The following is a 23,309-nucleotide window of genomic DNA, read 5'->3' as shown; positions in this document are numbered from 1 at the left end:
TTTTGATCCGGCCTTAAATCTGGATTGACTAAAGGACTGAAACTCATAATCTTTGTTTGACCGTATTACCGGCTGTATAGCCGGATGAATAAGCTGGCCATCAAAATCTTAATCCCATTCGATGTGCTTACCGATCCAAATCGGCCCTTATCCACATCAAAATCTCAAATCCCCTTGTTTGTTTTATAACCGGATATATATCTTGATGGCCATTATACATATCAATTCCCTAAATCCTTTTTGCTTGATTTTTATCAATCCCCTAAACTCTAAGCAATAATCGGCTGAACCCCTAAATCCAAATCCGGCCATGATTTTTTCCGGCCATGACCTTTTCCGGCCGCAATCTTTACAGCCATAATCTTTTAGTCAAACCCAAAGATATCAAAACTTAAATCCTAATCAATGCATATCTTTGACCATTGATGTTTTATATTGTAACTGATCAAAATTTAAAACTTTTATGATTGTTTTAAATGCATATCTTTGACTAGGTAGTATTTATCAAAATATTATAACCTATAGTCTTGATTTAAATAGTTATGACATAGGCTAAAATAAATACTAAGTTGAAATCATTTGATCACATAGTTGTTTGTCAAAATTTATCTAAATCTAAACCGGCCTTGAAATCGGTTCATTATAGTTTGAACAAATGATATAAATTTATCTTGATCTAAAAACCAACCTTGAAAACTGATTTTGTGATGATTGAATTATATACTGATCATATATACATACCTGATAGCATCTATTAGATCAAACATGGATTAGTAAATTGTTAGATCATACACATATCATGAACTGATCATTTCCATGCATCCGCTTGTCATATAGTTTTATTAAAACTGAGCATGCATACATATAATAGATCATTCTAATCATGGGGCATTTAAAATAAAATCTAAATTGGTTCATATTGCTTGCATCTAATTAGATTAAATCGGTTATTTTTAAAGTTAAGCATGTTTGTTTAATTGAAAACATAAACCAGCTTTGAAACCGATTGATTGAAAATCTAATTGAATTTGTTCTAGACATATCCTGAAAATTATAAAATTTTCTTGTCTTGGTTTACCCTGTAAAAGGGGGAAGGAATCGGTTTTTGCTTTATGATCTTTGAAAACCAAATATCCTCATGCATTAGGAATCACATATAGATTGTTTAAGTCCAATGCTTAGTTCTGAACATGCATTCAGCTATTTCTTGATCCATGCATTTGCTTGATTTCATCCATCTTGCTTGATCTCATTTAATAAAATGATGATTGATCCTTATTCAAATTCTAAAGGGCCTTAATACCCTATATATATAATCAATCCAATTTGAATTATAATTAAAAGGATTACTAGATGCAATGATCAATTGATCATTCTCATACTAAGATTGCTTAAGCAAATAGATTATATGATTTGAAGGAAAGCCTTATTGAAATCATATACATTGATTTATTCTATTGCTTACATAGAATTCTGAGTGCTTGAATTACTCGTTAAATATTCAGATGTCGAGATTTGAACCCTCAGATTACTCTGCCCTAAATCTCTCTGGAGATAATTACCTAGAATGGGTAAAGAATACTCTTGTTGCCCTGAGATCCAGAGGACTCGGACAATGCATCAATGAGTACAATGATATCATTGACAGTGAAAGGCATAGAGCTATAACGATTATTCGTTATCATCTCACTGAGGAACTAAGAGACCTGTATCTCCATGTTGAGGATCCTTGTGACCTTTGGTTACAGTTAAGGAAAAGGTTCAAACCGGTATCGTGGCAAAAGGCCAACCATGAATGGGAGATCCTCAGATTCCAGGATTTTGAATCCGTGGACAAATATAATTCTGCTCTGATGGATATTGCTTATAGTCTTGAACTATGTGGTGAAAGGATAACACATTATTCTTTATTATATAAGACCTACTCCACATTCCATCCAAAGGATGTGCTGTTGTTACACACGGCTAAGAAGTTCACCACTTATAATGACCTTTTGTCATATCTTTTGGCTTCTGAACAAAGAAAGCAGAAAATCAAAGATACCATCAACAGATTTGACAAGCTTCAGAAAAGATACATTGAGCTAAAGAATAATGAGATGAGGCCTCCTATAGCTGATGAAGCTGAAGTTGAGCGCCATATGGCAACACATGCATTGTGAAGGCCATATTATATAATTGTCTTTTGACATTCTCATTTTCATGTTTCCTGAGTTTATGTTTCATGAATTGCTTTGATACTTTGCTTTATACACGACTTCATTAATAAAATGAATTGCTTTGAGTTCATGATCATTATCTTATTCAAACTGTTGTTTGATAAGAAACTATATCTATATGCTTTTATTGTGCCAAGATAAATATGATTGAGGATTAATACCCCAACTCACTTTTCCAAAGAGTTCAAAGAAGCCTTTGACAAATGGCACGACATGCTCTGCCATCCAGGCTCAGTTATAAAATACTCTTGAACTCAACTGGACATTCCTTGAAAGAAAGGAAAAGAAGCTCGACCAAGGCTTTGCCTAAATGGCATTATATTCACCTTATAAGGTCCATTGAATTAAGAAGAAAAAATGGTTTCCAACAATGGACAAAAGGGAATAAGAGTACCTAAATTAAAATCGCCTAAGTGGTCGAGACTACATTCTCTATTGATCTAGTGATCAATATGATATTAGGCAAATAGCCAGGGCAATCATGTTTGATTAACCCACGAAATTTATCACTTAGATGGCATTACCATACTTAGCCATTCGGATTATGATGCAAATATTTAAAAGGGCACAAATGTTATCCCATAAGATCTCACGTGTGTGCAATATATCTATGCACAAGGGAATTTATTGTCCCAAGCACCACGAATTAGAGTATGTTCATGAGGGGGAGTGAGGACAAATCCCATGATACATGACCATACTAAAATCCGTGAAACATGGTCCACAACCATATTACATATTGGTTGAATTTGATATAAAGACCATTACCTATAAGGTTCAAATTCTAAAAGTCCATATGCTTGGGGACACCATGAGTTATAAAAGAATGAACCTGCATCAGGCCATAGTAATTATATCAGGCCATATAAGTGATCATAGATATTCCCACCTCAGACTGATACGGGTCATGAGTCCAGACATATATCATCTTAAGATATTATGAAAGAATCCACCACAAATATATGTGCCATCTAAGATCATGTGATCTTATAATCTCATAAAGAGGATTGGGAATATATGTTGGATATATATTATGAATATACTTTCTCCATAAGTTTAAAAGAAACCTTGAGCCAAAATGGTTGATCTAATTATAGGCCAAGGAACAAGGATTACATAAGGTTTATGAATCCGAATATCCAACAATGAAAGGAGAAAAGTAATAAGCTGGTATAAAGAATGATAAAGAATGGTACCTACCATCTGGTATCAACCATCAATGTCTTGGCAAAGATCCTCGGACTAGAAATTTAGAGACGTCCATATGCTACAATGATAGCAAAATAAAATGCCAGACACATTGACCCGAGAGAAAGAATGACTATGTCATCCCAGCTTAGCACCACACGGTTTTGATGTCTTAAAGACACAACCAAGTTGCTACAAAGTCTATATAAGATAGACCAAATAAATGTTCCAAATAAAGTTCCATAAATTCTAAGGAACCTCGGAAAGAAAGAAAGGTGCATGAGATAAAATTCGAGTTTTATTAAAGGAAACCATTCCAGACATTGAGATATAAGGCTGGCCAGCTGAACAACTAGGTACCATACCATATAGCTTGGGACGCCAAGTTATAAGGTTATTAAGGTCCTAGATAATGAAATCTCAAATTGATTTATACCATGTCTGGAACTAAAAGGAACTATATATATATATATATATATATATATAAGTGTGTCGACACATACATTCATAGAAAATGCGCAAGTATGTAGCACATGAATACAAAGATATGTATCGAGGATCATAAACCCACACAAGAGTACTCATAATGAATAATGAAAGAAACGTGGGGTTTAAAGTGATATATAAAAGGCGTATTGTATTGGCCATGAATATGTAAACGCCATATGATGCCCAGTGAATATATAAATCCTGAAAGAAGGATAAATCGTGAGACAGACCGGGAAAGGTCTATATAATCCAATGTGGTGGATACTACTACATATTTCACTACATATGATGTCTGGAAGAAATTCAAAAGATGTAGTATGCTATATATGACTCACTGGATGATGATGATAATATTATTGGTACCAAAAGGTTTACCAAACGGTATTGAGCTCAGAATCAAAAGATGAGAAAAGAAGTTCTCTTGAACAGCATTTTCCTAAAGTTGTTCATGGACTGAATTAAATTACTACATGTAAGCAAGTGAAGAGTTCTATAAGAACAATTCAAATCAGTCCATAGAGGAATTTTAAATTCCTTGTGTTTTATACTAACCAGCCTAAGATAGGTTAAATGGTTATTCATTAAACCTTAGAAAAGGTTATAGACCATCACCACAAATTAGCCAAATTTTGGTAATACTTATGGTTGGTCGAATTCTCAGCATGAACCAACCAAGCTGTGGTATGAATGAATAAGCTATCATAAAGATAAGCTATAAGATCGAAGTTCATCTTTGAACAAAAGGTATATGACCACATTATGCGTCCATATGCGACCCAACGGGTCCGACCATCATATATGAAGATAATGCAGCTTGCATTGCTCAACTCAAAGACGGGTATATCAAAGGTGACCGAACCAAACATATTCTACCCAAGTTCTTCTTTACCCATGAGTTGCAGAAAGCTGGAGAGGTCAACGTCCTTCAGATCCGGTCTAGTGAAAACTCAGCCGACCTCTTCACCAAATCATTGCCCTCTTGCACATTCAGGAAGTTCACGCAACAAGATTGGCACGCGTAGACTCAAGAACATTCAGTGATGTCCAAATCAGGGAGAGTAATGTGTGTTGTACTTTTTTTTCTTTCTCTGGTTTCTCTTTTTACCACATTGGGTTTTGGGTTTTCCGGAGGAGGTTTTAATGAGGCAACATTAGCATGTTACAAACCCTATATGGTTATGGCATCCAAGGGGGAGTGTTGTGAATCATGAAGTGGATGGTCCATAACCTAGACCATACAAGTTCAAGACTAGAGTCCATTGGGGGTTTACATCCAGCCACATGGAAGACCCATTCAACCTTAGTCTTTATGAATTTGACCATGTCATTATATATGTAGAGTATCTTTGTAATCAATTCTCCCTTTGACTCTACCTTGTATGAACCACTATATATAGTGGTGTAAGCAATAAGAAATATACAACACATTCTCACAAATCTTCTCTCAAATCTCAACAGAAAATCTATTATTTGAATACAATAAACACGTTACATAATATCTAACTTAATTAAAAACATTTTCTTAATTAATTTGATTTCATTTCATCTCATCTACATACTTTTTTTTTCTATCATGAATGAATTATAACTACATTCCTTTTGATTCCATTTATTCCACATGAATTTTTGGAATGCGATTTATTTTGTATTCAAAGTAAATGGTAAAAAAAAATTGGAATCCAAAGGAATAAGCCATTCTTTACAATTCCATTCCAAAAATGTAAATACAGTTGCACCCTAAGTACTTAGATGTGTGTTTCATATGTGTGTTATACAAGAAACGAGGAACCTTAATTACCTCTCTCAAGTGACCTCTATGCCAGAACGTGAATTAGCTTGTCCTATGGTTTCCTAGTCACTGAGCTATAAATATTTGCCTCGTCCTCGAGGTAATCTTACCTCTTCGAAATTTCCAAATGAACTTGTCCCACGGTTTATAATCGTTGAGCTATAAACAAATGCCTTGTTCTAGAGGTAATCTCAGTTACCTCTTTGTAGTGTTCCTGATGCTAAAACGAAACTTGTCCCACGGTTTCAAATCGTTGAGCTATAAACAAATGCCTCTTAATCTTTATTACCTCTCTGGAATGTCCCAGATGACATAATGCAAATGAGCTTATCCGCGGTTTTTAGTAATTGAACTATAAACAAATGCCTCATCCTAGAGGTAATATTAAAGTGTCCCTGATGCCGTAATGCCCCTGATAACAAACACAAGTAAGCTTGTCTGTCAATAGAATCGAGAATGTCCCTTGAATAACTGGGTTCCCTAGTCACCCGAGCTATAAACAAATGCCTTGTAATGAGCCAATCTTAATTACATTTCTGATTGTTTCCTGACACAGAACGCAAATGAGGTTGTCCCGCCTCTTTATATAACTTGTTTCCTAGTCTTAGAGCTATGTAACAATATTCATATAACTCGTCAATATCAATATAGTTGGTAGAATCTTGATACCGTTATACTAAGATCAAAAGTAGCATATGTTTTAGACTTACCATGTTTGAGTTACGAAATTTTGATTAGAAACCACTGTCATTCACATGAACTGAATAGTGTAAATGTTTCTTAGATGGAAGTCTCACATGTTCGGAGGGTTACAAACTCACAACGACCCATGTGTCATGCACGTGTCAATTTTTACAAGATTGCTTAAATTTCAGGATTAATGCAACAATTATCAGCTATTAAGCTAAAAAATGCACGAACCAGCCAGCCACATAAATAATGTATGAAAAGAGTGAACTATGTGGAACGTTGATGCTGTGCATACCCTCTTAGTATTGAGGAACCAAAGATATTAGGAAATTCGTTCGAAACAGCCAAAATATTAAAAAATTGAAAGTGTTTATTCTCTTAAAACATTATTATTAACCACAATACTATAACAGAACAGAAGATATTAGAAACCACACAATCCTTATTTCTTCCATTTAAAGAACAGACTTTGAGTTTTGATGATAATATTCAAAATCAGTAAGAAGAACTCGGTCATGTTGTTCAATAGCTTCAGATAGCTTGCAATTACATGGCCAATGATAGGCGCCAAAAACAGACCATACATTCTTAATGTTAATTGGATTATCTCATAAGGCTTCCCCAAAAACCCTGAAACATTCAAAAATATCTGTAAGAAACATCACAGATTTACAGCTACAAATTTTAAATTAGTATTTATAACTAACGAAAATATAAAAACAGGAAACATACAGTCAGCAACTTGTGGGAACTCGTCGAACAAGAACGTTATGTTCTTTAGCAAAGTCTGGAAAAATAATTCAAGATAACAAAATAATAAAGGAATGTAAAAAATCATCAGACTATTAATGATTGTCTTCCATTTTTTTATGTAAAAATTGAGAGCTAATATTTTTACCAATGCAATTCCTCCTGGTTTAATTGGCGATTCAATTAGAATCCTCGCGTTTCTGAAATAGTTTGTCAAATAGTTTGTGAGATTATTTGTTTACTGAGTTTGAACTTTTGATAAATACATTTTTCCAAAAATTAAGATAATAATAGGTTACAAAAGTAAATAATTCTAAGAATATTAAAATTTCCAAAAGAAAACGATTTACCTTATAACCAGTATTCCTCCTTCGTCTGTAAATTCATAGAAGCTACATCCTCTCGTAAATGGAATTTTACGTCCTTTCCATTCTTTTATTACAGCAATAGAAAACAAATTTGGAAAGTACATATATAACTTAAATAATGTATTATTTAATTAAAGTATAATTAGGCTTAGTGATGTAGTAAACGTACGTACGTACCTATATGCCAATTAACAGCAGCATTATATCCATCTCCTTCACAAACATTTTCAACACAAAACTTTACGTTTTGTCCCATACTGTTCACCAGTTCTTCAAAGAACTTCATGGCTTCCTGCAAAAGAATATTAACATCCATTGTTCTTAATTCATTAACAAAACCAAGTTTTGAAATGTAAGACTTACATACACACAGAAGAGTTCCCATTTAAAAACGAAACTTACCTTTTTCCCATGAAAAGGTTTAGAGAAGGAAAAGTCATCAACAAAGCAATCGTTGGAGATGCAATTTCTTAGTTGATCTTGATTCTTCTCGTTGATAGACGAATAAAACTTCATAACAGCGTCGTATCCCGAGAGCTGATTTGGCATAGAAATAGGTTGATCTAAACACGAAACCACAATACTTCTCCGTGAGCCATACTTCATCATCATTTTTATTGGACCATTCTTGATTGCATTGACCCTAGTGTGTTGTAGAGAAGGTAGATCGGGTTTGAGACGAAAAGCTTTGAAATTGGTAATGAGGTTTTTAGAAACCATTGGATTCATAATATTGACCATAGAGGCCATTGGTTGGTATATACTATAAAATCTTGAGAAGTTTTTGGTGAAGATAATTGGTAATGCTTAGAAAACTGACTTGTAAAATGTACTACGCTAAAAATGAAGATTGATGTTTGTTATAATCATGTGTTTAATATGATTTGTTATTGCAAAGTTCTTTACTTGTTCTAACCGTTTAATGTTCTAGGTTACCTTGTGTTACAAGGAATCTTATAGCATCTCTTACTCTTCCGTATCAAGAAATCCAAAGCATCTCGTTCCGAACTTTCTGATTGTGTATTCCTTTTTTTTTTTTGAACAAAGATTGTGTATTCCTTAATGAGAATTCGGCCCCAAAAAACCTCAACTTTTCATGAATTGCCAAAAGAAACATGAACTTTTGGGCTGACCAAAAAAACACCAAACTTTCATTGACTTTAGATTTAATTAACAATGTTTTCGCTGACTTGCCAATTTAGCACGCCGTCAACAAATTTAACAGAAATATTTGACGTCGTTTATTGTTAGCGTTAAGTGAAACGACGTCGTTTTCATCGTTTTACATGATTTGAAATTAAAAATATGTAGACCCCTGGATTCGAACCCAGGTTGGTTGGTCAAATGGCAGAGTATTTTACCACTGGGCTACTGGCACTTTCAATGTACTTACTAACATGTTTATTTTTATTTGGTACATATTAAATATAAAAAATTCTCTAAAAACTTAATAAGATCTTTAAAATTCCAAAAAAAATTAAAAAAATAAAGAAGATTTTTATAAAATTAATTTAGAAATTAAAATTAAAAATAAAATTTTATTTTTCTTTTTAAAAAATAAAAACTCTTCCAAAATTTTCTAAAAACTTAAAAAGATCTTTAAAATTCCAAAAAATTGAAAAAATAAAGAAATTTATTATAAAATTAATTTTGAAATTAAAATAGAAAATAAAAATTTATTTTTTCTTTTCCAAAAAACACGAACTTTTCACGAATTGAAAAGAAAAAATAAAATTTTATTTTCTATTTTAATTTAAAAATTAATTTTATAAAAAATTTCTTTATTTTTTCAATTTTTTTGAATTTTAAAGATCTTTTTAAGTTTTTAGAAAATTGGAAGAGTTTTTATTTTTTAAAAAGAAAAATAAAATTTTATTTTTAATTTTAATTTCTAAATTAATTTTATAAAAATATTCTTTAATTTTTTATTTTTTTGGAATTTTAAAGATCTTATTAAGTTCTTAAAGAATTTTTTATATTTAATATGTACCAAATAAAAGTAAACATGTTAGTAAGTACATTGAAAGTGCTAGTAGCCTAGTGGTAAAATACCTTGTCATTTGACCAACCAACCTGGGTTCGAATCCAGGGATCTACATATTTTTAATTTCAAATCATGTAAAACGACGTCGTTTCATCTCATTTGAAAAACGACGTCGTTTCACTAAACGCCAACAATAAACGACGTCAAATATTTCTGTTAAATTTATTGACGGCGTGCTGAATTGGCAAGTCAGCGAAAACATTGTTAATTAATTCTAAAGTCAATGAAAGTTTGGTGTTTTTTTGGTCTGCCCAAAAGTTCATGTTTCTTTTGGCAATTCGTGAAAAGTTGAGGTATTTTTTGGTAGAATTCTCATTCCTTAATTACAAAAGTTAATGTTTAACATCTCGGGTATTAGACATTGATTCCATTTTGAATTATGAAATCTTGGTTGGGTTTGGTTTTGTGCTCAACTATATGCATTTTCTCATTTCATTTCATTAGGTTTTTATCTAGACACATATATATATATATATATATATATATGTATGTGTTTTAAAGAAGCATATATGGTTGCTGAGTCCATCCCTCCAACTTCTTTTTTTTTGTAGACTCTTCCTCCACTTCTCCTTAATAGTTCTTCCAGTCACTTATTGCTGGCCCAGCTCTCTGCCTTACGTATCCATCAGTCCATCCCATGAGGTCCACCGGACTTTGGTCCGACAGCTTTTACAGTATTATAAACGGTTTTGTTATGTACATATCTGTGGCCTCAGTATTTAACTCAAACTCCTTGTTTTCTTTCTATCAAAGTAGGCCAAAACAAAGCTACAAATCCTGAAACTATCTTATAAAGTCAGAGGGTCCTTGTGAGTAGTAATCATTGTAGGAGGTAGGAGGTGGATTGCATCCCTCCACGAGGCCTATCAGATAATAAGTTTGAGTATCATCTCGGTTCCATGAGCTGAGCGACAAAGCACCAGCTCGGCTCGTGACTACTTTTAGCTGATTCAAGCAGGAGACTAAAAGTGATCGCCTTAGCGACTGGGCACATCAGCCCGATCATATGACCCGACGGGCCCATTAAACCAGGCAACTTAGAGTAAGGAAAAGTGAGAACCAGCTATAAAAAGAAACATAGAAATATTAAAAAAGGGATCCGAAAATCAACACACTTGGCAGCTAGAATTAGGGTTTTGCTTACTTTATTCTTGCCGACTTGTACTTTTCCGGTGAACTTTATTTCACCGGCTTGTTTCACCGTCTGTTTCCTTATTTGTAACCGGCAAACCTCTTCTCATTGATCTAATAAAACGCCTTTGTTACTAATTTACCGACGAGTTTCGTCTCTCACTTGTTTTCGACCAAATCCGGTTCAAACAATCATGGATGTTGTACATCCCCTATATTGAGAAGTGATTTTTCCACATGTCTTCTCTACAATCATTTTCACAAAAAAAATATGACATGACTACTAAAATTGATAACATGGCTTATAGCTTAATATGACATGGACAATTACATTTAATGTTAATTTATATTTTTGGTAAACTTTTTAAAATATGGTAATAACTCATATAATACATTTAATGTCGATTTATATTTTTGATTTTTTTTTTAATATGGTAATAACTCATAAATCATCATTAAAATAAATATATTCAAATATGACAATAAAAATTTCGAAATATCATTTAATTATACATATTTAAATTATATAATTTTATTACTAAAAATTTCAAAAATGTATACAATATTTTTTAAGAAAATTATAAAAATTTAATCGTAAAATCATTAGTTTCTTATATATCTACAAATTTTATAAATATTGTTTAATTTATTTTTTGATAATTATACAATTTTTTATAAATTTATTTAATATATTTAATTAAAATGAATAGATAGAAAAATCTATCTAAGATTATAATTTTAAATATATACACGCATATTCTTAAATATAATTAAAAATAAACAAAATTATCCTTATCTTAATTTTTATGTTTAATTAAATCAAATTTATATTAAAATATTGATAAGAAAAAAAAAATTTACAATATTAATAAAAAATTATTTTAAAATATAATTTATATTAATCTGTTAAAAAATCTTTTAAAATTTTCACTGCACGTGGTGCAGGAAAACACCTAGTTGTTAATAACCTGCAACGATGGTATCACCCACCATTCCCTGCAATTTTTTTACATCAAGAAGCACTTTATCACTTTTCAATTACATCCAAAGCCACAATGTACTTGCAAGACACTTTCTCATGGGACATACAGAGAGAATATACAGATTTGCCCTTAATGAGAAAAAAAAATAGATCTTTTTAGACTACTGGAAATAGAAAGTGTGTTTCTTTATTATTATTTAATGTATTTCTTAATATTTTGTTTTTGTTTATTTTTAAATTAAAAATATATATAACAAATTTTGCTGATATAATAAATTATGTTTTTTATTCTCTATAATTTGATATCCACTTTGATATATTTTTTTGTTATATTTTAAAATATATACTTGTACACGTATTCAATGATTGTGTTATGGGCGAGTGATATGTGGATGTTTGAAGACCGCGGATAACTACATGTAGAATATAAGCATGGAAAGACACATGTGGATGAGTGTGGGAAGATAGCGTGGACGGGTAAGTATGGATGGGTAAACATGGACGGCTATTTGTGGATGAGTAAAATTATGATTAAAATTCAAAATTTAGCATACTACATATCTCATGGTGGAGGATTGTGACGAGCTCGAACCACCGCAGCTTCAATGAGCTCATCAACGACGATGTTGAGCTCGGAATCCATGGTGTGGCTCACCGGGAAGAGGAGCTGACTCGTTTTGACCGATGGTTTTGGAGAAGGAGCTGATTCGTTTTAACTTTTTGGTTTGTTTAGCTTTGTTTTCATCACTCAAGCTTGTTTTTTTTCCTAGACATGTATGTGGTCGTAATTGGTTTGAAGTTATTAATATGTTCATCCTTGATATTGTGGACACATTTGCATCCATATTATCACTACAAGAAAACACAGTTTTAGCAAGGAAATTTAACGAGGAAAACTATTCCTCGTGAAATTACGATGACTTAACGATGAAATTGCGAGGAAATAAAGTTTCGTCGTAATGGCCTTGTAAAATACCGAGTAAAGCTTTTCCTCGTAAAATCGTCGTAAGTTAACGTGGTTTTTCCGAGAAAAATGTGTTTCGTCGCAAATTCGTCGTAATTTTAGCATGATTTTTACGAGGAAATAACTTACGAGGAAAGAACGAGAAATCCACCAACTTAACACGTTTTTTTGCCACCAACCTAATTTTTCGTCGTAAATTCCTAGCAAAATTCAACTACCAGATTCGAAAATTTTCTATATATATGGAGGTTTGAACATAATTTTAAGCACACCAACAAAAAAAAAAGTGAAAAAAATGTCGGGCTTGGGAAATATTTTCGAGTTGCGGAGGTGGATGTATATGCATAGAGATGCTAACGGGAGAGTGACGAAAGACTATCTTGCTGGGTTGGAGCGTTTTATGCATCAAGCAGATTCTACACCGCTCGCCCAAGAAAGCGGTAAAATATTATGTCCTTGTAGAAAATGTAACAATTCAAAGTTGGCAAATCGTGAAAATGTTTGGAAGCATTTAGTAAATAGAGGTTTCACGCCAAATTATTATATCTGGTTTCAACATGGAGAAGGTTATAGTTATGATCAGAATGAAGCTAGTAGTAGTAATAACAACTTTCAAGAAGAACCGGTTGATCATCAATTGCATAATGCACATAGTTACCATCAGGAGGATCAGCCGATGGTAGATTATGATAGGGTTCATGATATGGTAACTGATGCATTCGTAGCTCATGATGATGAAGATGAAGAACCTAACATAGATTCAAAAAAGTTTTATGAAATGTTAGATGCGGCAAATCAACCACGTTACAGTGGTTGTAGAGAAGGTCTCTCTAAATTGTCATTGGCTGCTAGAATGATGAATATTAAAACTGATCACAATCTACCTGAAAGTTGCATGAACGAATGGGCAGATTTATTTAAAGAGTATTTGCCGTAAGACAATGAGTCTGCTGATTCTTATTATGAGATTCAGAAACTGGTTTATAGTCTTGGGTTGCCTTCGGAGATGATAGATGTTTGCATCGACAACTGCATGATCTACTGGGGAGATGATGAGAAGTTGGAAGAATGTCGATTCTGCAAGAAACCACGATTCAAGCCGCAAGGAAGGGGACATAATAGGGTACCGTACCAAAGGATGTGGTACCTACCAATTACAGATAGATTGAAAAGATTGTACCAATCGGAGCAGACTGCTGGAAAGATGAGGTGGCATGCCGAGCATACTCAGACGGATGGTGAGATGACTCATCCATCAGATGCAAGAGCCTGGAAACATTTTAACAAAGTACATCCGAATTTCGCTAGCAATAGCCGGAATGTGTACCTCGGATTATGCACAGATGGATTTAGTCCATTTGGAATGTCAGGGAGACAATATTCATTGTGGCCTGTCTTTCTTACGCCATACAACCTGCCACCGGAGATGTGCATGCAACGGGAGTGTTTATTCTTGACCATATTAATACCCGGTCCGAAGCATCCAAAAAGGTCACTTGATGTTTTCCTACAACCACTGATAAAAGAGTTGAAGGATTTGTGGTCAACAGGGGTGAGGACGTATGACTGCTCAACGAAGAAGAATTTTACGATGCGAGCTATGCTTTTGTGGACCATAAGTGACTTTCCTGCCTATGGGATGTTGTCTGGATGGACTACACATGGGAGATTGGCTTGTCCATATTGTAATGGAACGACAGATGCATTTCAACTGAAGAATGGTAGAAAGACAAGTTGGTTCGATTGTCACCGTCGATTTCTTCCAGTTGGCCATCCGTACCGAAGAAACAAGAATTTGTTTAGGCACAAAAAGGTTGTGAGAGACACTCCTCCTCCATATCTAACTGGAGAACAAATTGAAGCGCAAATCGACTACTACGGAGCTAACGAAACAGTTCGCTGGGGTGGTAATTGGCATGTCCCTCGTAATATGCCTGATTCTTACGGTGTTCATCACAACTGGCACAAGAAGAGTATATTTTGGGAGTTACCATATTGGAAGGATCTCCTTCTGCGCCACAACCTTGATGTGATGCATATAGAGAAGAATTTCTTTGAGAACATCATGAATACAATATTGAATGTCCCAGGGAAGACAAAAGACAACATAAAATCGAGGTTGGACTTGCCGGATATTTGCTCAAGAAGTGAGTTACATATAAAAAGCAATGGCCAAGTTCCCGTTCCAATTTTTAGATTGTCTTCAGAAAAAAAGTCGGTTTTGTTCAATTGGGTGGCATCAGAAGTGAAGTTCCCTGATGGGTATGTTTCAAATCTTTCAAGATGTGTTGAAAAGGGTCAAAAGTTCTCCGGGATGAAGAGTCATGATTGTCATGTCTTTATGCAACGACTTCTGCCATTTGCATTTGCGGAGCTACTTCCAACAAACGTACATGAAGCACTTGCAGGTAGTTTACAATAGGACAATAATATTAAATTGGTTTAGTTTACAATAATAGTATTTGACTAACAATGTGTTTAATTGTTTTTGGAATAGGCATTGGAGCATTTTTCAGGGATTTGAGCACACGCACTCTTAAAGAAGAAGTCGTAGAACAGCTTCAGGAGAACATTCCTATCTTATTGTGCAACTTGGAGAAGATATTTCCTCCAGGCTTTTTTGACGTGATGGAGCATCTAGCTATCCACCTCCCATATGAGGCATTGCTTCGTGGACCGGTACATTACGGATGGATGTATCAGTACGAGCGAGCCATGAAATATTTGAAGGGAAAAGCAAAGAACCTCGCCAAAGTTGAAGGTTCTATAATTGCTGGAAGTTTGACAGAAGAAGTTTCTCACTTCACATCGTACTACTTTGCGTCAAAAGTACGTACACGAAGAAGAGCTCCAAGAAGATATGATGATGGTGGCGTTGCGCCCACATATGCAGTTGTTGGTGTTCCAGAAATCTTTAGCCAGATTGGACGACTTGGTGGGAAATCAAAACAGGTTTGGTGGTCGAGTGAAGAAGACGCTCATAGTGCACACACCTATATTCTACTCAATTGCGAGGATCCATTGATGCGTTATTTTGAAAGGTAACTTAAATTGAGTATACATTATATAATTGAGAGAGATTAATTCATGTAAAATGTGAATTTAAAGCATGTTTGTTTCACAAGTCGAAGAAACATTTCCTGGTATATCCACAAGTGACGTAGACAAAAGAAAAGATCAACACTTTGTTAAGTGGTTGAAGAATCAGGTATTAATCAAATACTTTTAAAATTTTCATACATGAATGATTTGTATTTCAACGTTCTTTTTATTTTTAAATAGGTTGATTATGACGACGATGCAGATTATCCTAAGTGGTTACACGAAGTAATTCAATCTCCACTTGTAAAGGTCACCACATCACAGATGTATTTCACACGAGGCTATACTTTTCACACATATGAGTATGGTAAACAGCGGGCAACCAGTAACTATGGAATTTGTGTGAAAGGAGAAACAGATTTCTACGGAATCTTGACGGAGATTATTGAAGTCGAATTCCCAGGGATATTGAAGCTAAAATGCGTCCTCTTCAAGTGTGAATGGTTGGACCCCGTCGTCAATAGAGGTGTTCGGTTGAACAAATTCGGTGTAGTAGATGTCAACGGTGGCCGGAGGTACAACAAATTCGAGTCCTTCATCTTAGCTTCACAAGCAGACCAAGTTAGCTTCCTTCCATACCCACGGATGAGAGAGTCGGGTATAAATTGGTTAGCCATGATCAAAGTTACACCTCGAGGACGAATCATCGTAGGAGAAGAACCACCATTGCAAGAAGAACAAATAAATGAAGTTCATGAACCTGAACAAGAAATTGATGACATCCTTCTCATTGATCCGCATAATCACGAGTATGAAGATCTTACCGAAGATCCCACGGAGGAAGCTGTTGAAGACGAGTTTCATGTAAATGATGATGTTTCAAGTGATGACGAGAATGTCGATGAATCCGATTAATGTATTTCATATTTGTATGAGTTTGATTTATTATATATAATTAAAGATAATGGGAGTTTATTTATAAATAAGATATCGACATTAATTATAAGTAAAGGAATTGTGTTTTTATAATTTTCGGTTTGGATTAGAATGAATTGCTTGAGGTTAAAGGATAGAAGTGTTTGATATATGAAGTAGAAGATAAAGAAGATGTGGTTTGGGATTTGGGGTTTCGTTTTAGGGGTTTAGAGACAGTCGTTGTACTTTACACGTTATCTCACGAGAATTTTACGACGATTTATAATACATTACCTCGCATATTCCACGGTAACAGTAAACGTCGTAAGAGCCTTGATATTGTGGACACATTTGCATCCATATTATATATAGCCTTTCAATATGTTACATTTTTTTAATCAATGTTTAGTGTTTGAGTTACTAATGTATCCACCACATCAAGCTTCAATTTTCTATCCACAGATTTAAGAGATATCTCTTGTTCTTTATTCATTGTTATGTTAGTGTTCATATCCACAATATAATCAAAATCTTCTCGTTCCCGTCCACAGACAAACATTGTTGTTGGGGTTGTGTCATTAAGATCAGCTATTGTGGAGTTTGCTCTGATGAAACTTCTGGAATTTTTACACTCATCTCTGTCCACGCATCTCCGTCCACGCATCACTCGTCCACACAACATCCGTCCACGCATCGAATGTCTATTAAGGGCAAAGTTGTCCACAGTTTATTGCTGGTTTACAACAAAGTATCTCACATGTAAGAAGTGGCTCTGAATGTAAAAATAAGTCAAAAAGTGACATAGAAAGTAATCAACTCCATTATTTATTCCCTTCTTAAATTCCCCCAAAATCTATAATTTATTTATATGATTAGTGTAATAAAGGAAAAGTTAATAGTAACTAGCTCCCTTCTATAAAGTTCTGCTACTACCGACACATGCTTTTCACTACGGTTTACACACGTGTCAATGTTAAAGTATTACAATCTCCTATATATTATTCGAAAAACATTACAACTTCTTTTTTTAACCACGTGTCATCACTAGAATGATTTTTAGAATCATTAGAGAAATATGTTGGTCCATCTAATTATATAATAAATTTTTTATTAAGTTAACAATAAATTCATTATTAATATACTTTATTATTTCCTTACGGAATTGCCTAATGTGGCTAAAGTATATATGGTAATTAATGATTTTGAATAATAAAGATTTGATAAAAATTATTGTATCTTCTATCATATTTGTTTAATATTAAACTATTAAATAAATTAAACAACCACAATAACCATATAATAAAAAAATTAGATTTTTCTGTGTATGTTATATTTTGAATTTTTAAAAACGACTATAAATTACTAAAACTGTTAAAAGTCTCACATTCAAATGATTACAAAATTATATAAGTAAAAAATATAATTTAATTAATTATTAAAATTAATATATATATATATATATATATATATATCGTTTTAAATTAAAATATAAACCATATAAAATACATAAATCTTTTAGTTTCAAAATTTATTTGAACAATTTTTTGGTAAAAGTTTTGAACGAACATTGACAACTTATTTTTAAAAAATTATAAATTATTAAAACTATTAATCCCACAATGAAAATTTTGTTATTAGTAATTTATTTTTTTTCTATAAAAGATACAAATGATCAAAAAACTATATGAGTAGAAATCATCATTTAATAGACATTAATATTAAAAATATACTAAAATATACTATGTATGTTAGTATCATTTAAATTTAATTACATATCCTATCAAATATTAAAAAATATATTTTTAGATTAAAAAATTAATTTATATGTTCACATCAATTTAATTATATATTTAATAGTTGCTGACTTTTAATACATTAAATAACTTTTATATATAATGTTTATTCCGTGCAAGACGCGGATCTTAACCTAGTCCAATAGTAATACAGAAAATATTATTTTTTAAGTATAGACTTCCCCCAATATGATTTGAGTGTAAATTTTGTCGTCGGTTACGGTAAATTACGAAAAACAATAAATCGATGTTATTTATATAACTAAGTATCATAAATATCATATAACTTTTTTTTTAATTACTTGACAGATAGTTACAGAAGCAATCTAATACTAGCAATTAACCGTTAACTAGCTTTTGATCCGTGCGTCCGCGCGGATGTTTGTTCGTATTGTTAACTTTTAACAATCTCGTAAACATAATTGTTTATGTTTGTGTTTTTGTTATATATTTATAATTTTTGACAACGTTGTGCCATGTTCGATGTGTTTACCTTCCATTTATATACTATGAAATTGTGTTTATATTTTATTGTGTTTGTATTCATTCTACTTGGTAAAGTAAAAATTGAAGTGCGAAGTATAAAAAGTATGTTTAGGTTTTATAAAATTATAATATTAATATTCAGATTTAAAGTTGAACATGCTTAATAAAATTTTACATTGATATATTTTTAAAACAAATACATTATTTATAGAGAATCATTAATAATAGTGATTGCAAGTTACAAAAAACAACATACAAAAATAAATACACATTTTTGCTAATTTTATTAAGTAAGCCTAATTTAAATTAAACAATTGGGCCATTTTGTTATCATGAAAAATTAGGTACTTGATAACTTTACAATAGTAAATCATCGTGGACATTAAACATGAATCAAAGCCCATGAATGTTTTTCGGGAAACAAAACAGAAAAATAAAATTTCAACGGCTAATAAGAAAAATAGAGTTTTGAGGTTTGGAATGAAAAAAAAGCATAATTAGTTTAGATTTTGTACTCAGATAAAATCTAATGGTATCTTTATTATACTAACTTACATAACAAAGTATTTTACAGAAATTATATATCGGCTAAACCATAAAATCGCTATTATTGTATCTTAGATTAATATACACTGTGTTCGTATGCATAATCAAAACCGATGTAAAAAATGTTAATTTGACTATATTATCTGACCTTTGTGTACATACTAGGCCTGTTCAATATGGTAAAACCGAACCGTACCGAACCGAACCAAACCGAAATAGACAATATGGTTTGGTTTTGGTATATACCATATAAACCGAATGGATATAATTTTATAAAAACCGTAGGATTTGGATATGGTTTGGTATATAACCGATTAAACCGAATAATCCGAACAAAACCGATTAAAAGTAGAAACATGTAAATATGTATCTATTTTATAACAATACATGAAAATCTATTTGTAATATAAGTTAAATTTGTGTTAATAACTATTACCATAATGTTATAGTAATAAATAACCTTATATAATTTGTAAAACACTTGAACTATAATTAAATAACAATACATCGCAATTCAGACATCTTATTTTCTAAGTTTTTTTTTATCTTTTTGCTTTATTTTAGTATTCACTAAATTAATATGAAGATGAAAAATTTGATGAAAAATAATTAATGGAAAATTTTCACAACTTTTTTCTTATCTATAAACAAACAGAGTTTCGTGTTCAATCGAAAAAACATGACTTTAATGAACACCAAATATGAAAGAGTGAAAAAACTTTTCTTTCATGTTTCTGTTTTGTTTCATACTTTTATTTTCAAAATTTCAGACTCTGATTTTAATTATAGATTTGATGATTTTATTTGATGGTAGAAGCATTTTTACGTTTTTGTTCATTTATTTGAACATATAATATATTTTTAATAAATGATTGTGTTGACAATATGACTCTAAAATTCATTTTATATGATCTCAAACTAAATAATTATGTTTTTTGGTATAAAACCGAATAAACCGAAAACCGACGGTATATAAACCGAACCGAACCGAAGTAAATATGGATTTAGAATGGTAGTTATATTTTACTAACCGAAATACCAAAAACCGAAAAAAACCGAACCGAAACCGAACCGATATCCGGATTGAACACCCCTAGTACATATTATTGATCATATCATTGTTTTGGTATGAAGAAATACTATCAAATCTAAGTTACAAATTTCATTTTTTTTTAAACTTATCATTAATCATTTGATTTGTAATGGGTTAGCTAATTTATAAAACTATTGGTCATAGGTTTTCTCGGTTTTGGTTTTGGAATAATATAAATAGTGATAAGTGATTATGATATAGGCCACGTATAGTAAACCCACAAATATATAATACTATTCGAAACCAAACCTACAACTTTTACAGTGATGTGACTTTTACGGTAATGTCGTCAACGGAATGGGTTAGCGAATTTTTAGGTTAGAGAATGTATAAAGCTACCGCGTTTTGTTCGGTGGCTTAAGAGCATGGAGTACTTATGATTATTAAACTATTTTTTTTTTTTTAGAATAGTTAAGGACTCTAATCAAAATAGAGTGTCCAATGTTGTTTTTCAATTTGAAATCCTTAGGAATAAAAAAAAAAAATTAAAACATGTAATATGATCAAATGTGTATAGAAGATTTCTCAATCTTTTTCAAAGTTTGTTGTTATGAATGAGCGTTACCAATTTCCCCATCAAAACTAAAGTTTCCAACTTGACGATCATAAACATTGCCTCGCTGCATACCATAAAATCTCCTTTGATTCTACTCCATCTCACATATAATCCCCAGATTTCAGATGTACTTTCTGCTCGGACAATCTATAAAAAGAGATTATCACAAGCATACAAACTCAGACAATGAGAATAATTTTTCCAAGCAACTCCAAGTGCCGCTGTGTTTCAGCACACGGTTTTGTTTCCGTTGATTCATCAGGAAAAAGCTTCAGTTTCAACCGATAAAGATGATGAACTCCTATTTTCTAACTCTGTCGGTCCAGTAAAACAACATCAACCCTCTTGTTTTTGCTCATGCTCAGTATCTTTTGTATAGCTTCAAAGGCCTGAAAGAAAAAAAACAGTACAGATAAAACCAAATCGTCTAACTCCTAGCACCTGGCTCTAGCTTTCTATCCAAAGCAATTGAAGAGAAAGTAGGCATGGCTCTCTGCATATCATCAAACGAAACAATGAGGAGAAGATGCGCCATTTTTGCTTCTTCTTGTCTTCTTCTTTTTCACATGCAAAACTTCTGTTTCTTCTTGTCTTCTTCTTGTCTTCCTGTCAAGACATTAGACCAAACCAGCTTGTATAACTTCTGCAACATGTATATTAAATATTTCTACCAAAAAATAAGAACATGTATAGCATTAGATAGACCGATCTTTAACATTAACACTCCAGCAAACAAAACGTACATTCTCATTCTGAGAGATTCAAACTTCAGATGAGCACTAAATTTCAGAGCATGTGTGATCCTTGTGAGCATGCCAGAACATTCAAATTCATCATACACATGCATCTATCTATCAAATCACACAATTTCTCATCTCAATTCAAGTGAAGCTTCAATGCATCTATCTACTTCATTAACAAGTTTGAACCAGAACAACGCCATTCTCCGATGTCATATGTGAAACGAAATCGACTCAGCAGTAACAAAAAATGGAAATCTAAAGGGGGATACACAAACTCAGATTCTTTTGATGGCTTCGTCGACAACAAGTCGATTAGGAGACTTCTTCCTCTCAAACATAGTTGTTCTGAAATCATTCTTCGATTTCCTGAATCAAAAACCAGAGCTTAGAGAAGAGATCAAATTAAAAGATCAAAACTTTGTGATCGGAATCACCGAACGAACCTTCTCGTTCTTGGCTGGGCAGATTTGGAAGAGTACGAAGCAGCAATCGAGCACCATCAACAACACGATTTCTCTTGAAACAAAGGAGAGGGATTTATTGAGAAAATCAACACACAATCTCAACACAAAAAAATTCAATTGTGAGAGAGTGACGAAGAAAGAGAGACCAGAGAGAGAGAGAGACTACAGAAAATGCGAAAACGAATAAGGCCACGTCAACAAGGATTCATTCATTTTAATCCTTAATTAGGGACTGCTCCTTAGCTTATTTAGGTTTTATATTATTATTGTATTGGTATTTGCTTAGGATTATGTGCTAAGGATTCATTTAAATCCTCCGTTGCGGATGGTCTAAGGTTGTAATTTTAAAGGAAAACTTAGGGTTATTTCCTATTATCTAACCTTTATCATATCAAAACAAAAAACTTTTCACGATCTAAGTAAAAGTTTTCTAAACATTTTTTAAAAAATAGTCATTTACACTGCAAGGCAGTTTCCAAGTTTTATTTACACAATAAGACTGTTTCAGCTACTGGAACAGTTTATTGTGACTAGAAACCAAACCATTATAAGTAAAGTCATTTATCTAACTAAAGTGGTCCTACCATGTTCTTAAGTTAATTATTTTTTTTCTTTTTTTTTCTTTGGAACGGACAAGCAAAATTTTAAAACTAAAAAGCTTCTTCTTCCCATTTCAATCTTTGGTATCTCAATCTTTGGTGCATCATATCATCTATGTTGCAGTTCCTCTTCACCGTACTTCCTGGTCCTCCTCCGTCATCGCCGACGAATTCGAGCGCAAGCCATCGCGGTTTGTCTTCTCCTTCGCCGCGAAATCATCTTTCCTCCTCCACGTCGTTCTCTCTGCAACTCATCTCCGTTGCACTCTGACAGTAGCGCGTGGTGGTCGTGATGCTCGGACTCAGCTGCGGTGGTCGTCGCTTCAGTGACATGATGAAGCTCGAGCAACAATGGCCAAATCTCACAAAAATTTCAAAATCTAAAGTTGGAAATCAGTTTAGAAGTGATAAAGCAGCAATCTTGAAGTGTAATCTACACTTAAAATGCAAAAGAATGA

The 23,309-nt window shown here is 32.8% G+C and overlaps 1 protein-coding gene across 1 annotated transcript; it reads right to left on the bottom strand.

Annotated features, from left to right (window-relative positions):
• Positions 1 to 6,725: 6,725 nt before the first annotated feature.
• Positions 6,726 to 8,378, bottom strand: LOC106356680. The gene is made up of 6 exons (XM_013796416.3): positions 7,896 to 8,378; positions 7,671 to 7,785; positions 7,476 to 7,557; positions 7,274 to 7,325; positions 7,108 to 7,162; positions 6,726 to 7,005 (listed from the first exon to the last, which is right to left on the bottom strand). The coding sequence occupies exons 1-6, from the start codon at positions 8,241 to 8,243 to the stop codon at positions 6,818 to 6,820; spliced, it is 840 nt and encodes a 279-aa protein (XP_013651870.2). The 5' UTR covers positions 8,244 to 8,378; the 3' UTR covers positions 6,726 to 6,817.
• Positions 8,379 to 23,309: the final 14,931 nt, after the last annotated feature.

The sequence above is a fragment of the Brassica napus genome, chromosome C6, assembly GCF_020379485.1.
Source record: "Brassica napus cultivar Da-Ae chromosome C6, Da-Ae, whole genome shotgun sequence".
NCBI classification, from domain to species: domain Eukaryota; kingdom Viridiplantae; phylum Streptophyta; class Magnoliopsida; order Brassicales; family Brassicaceae; genus Brassica; species Brassica napus.
Note: the sequence above shows the minus strand (reverse complement) of the source record. Positions and strands in the feature narration are given on the sequence as shown.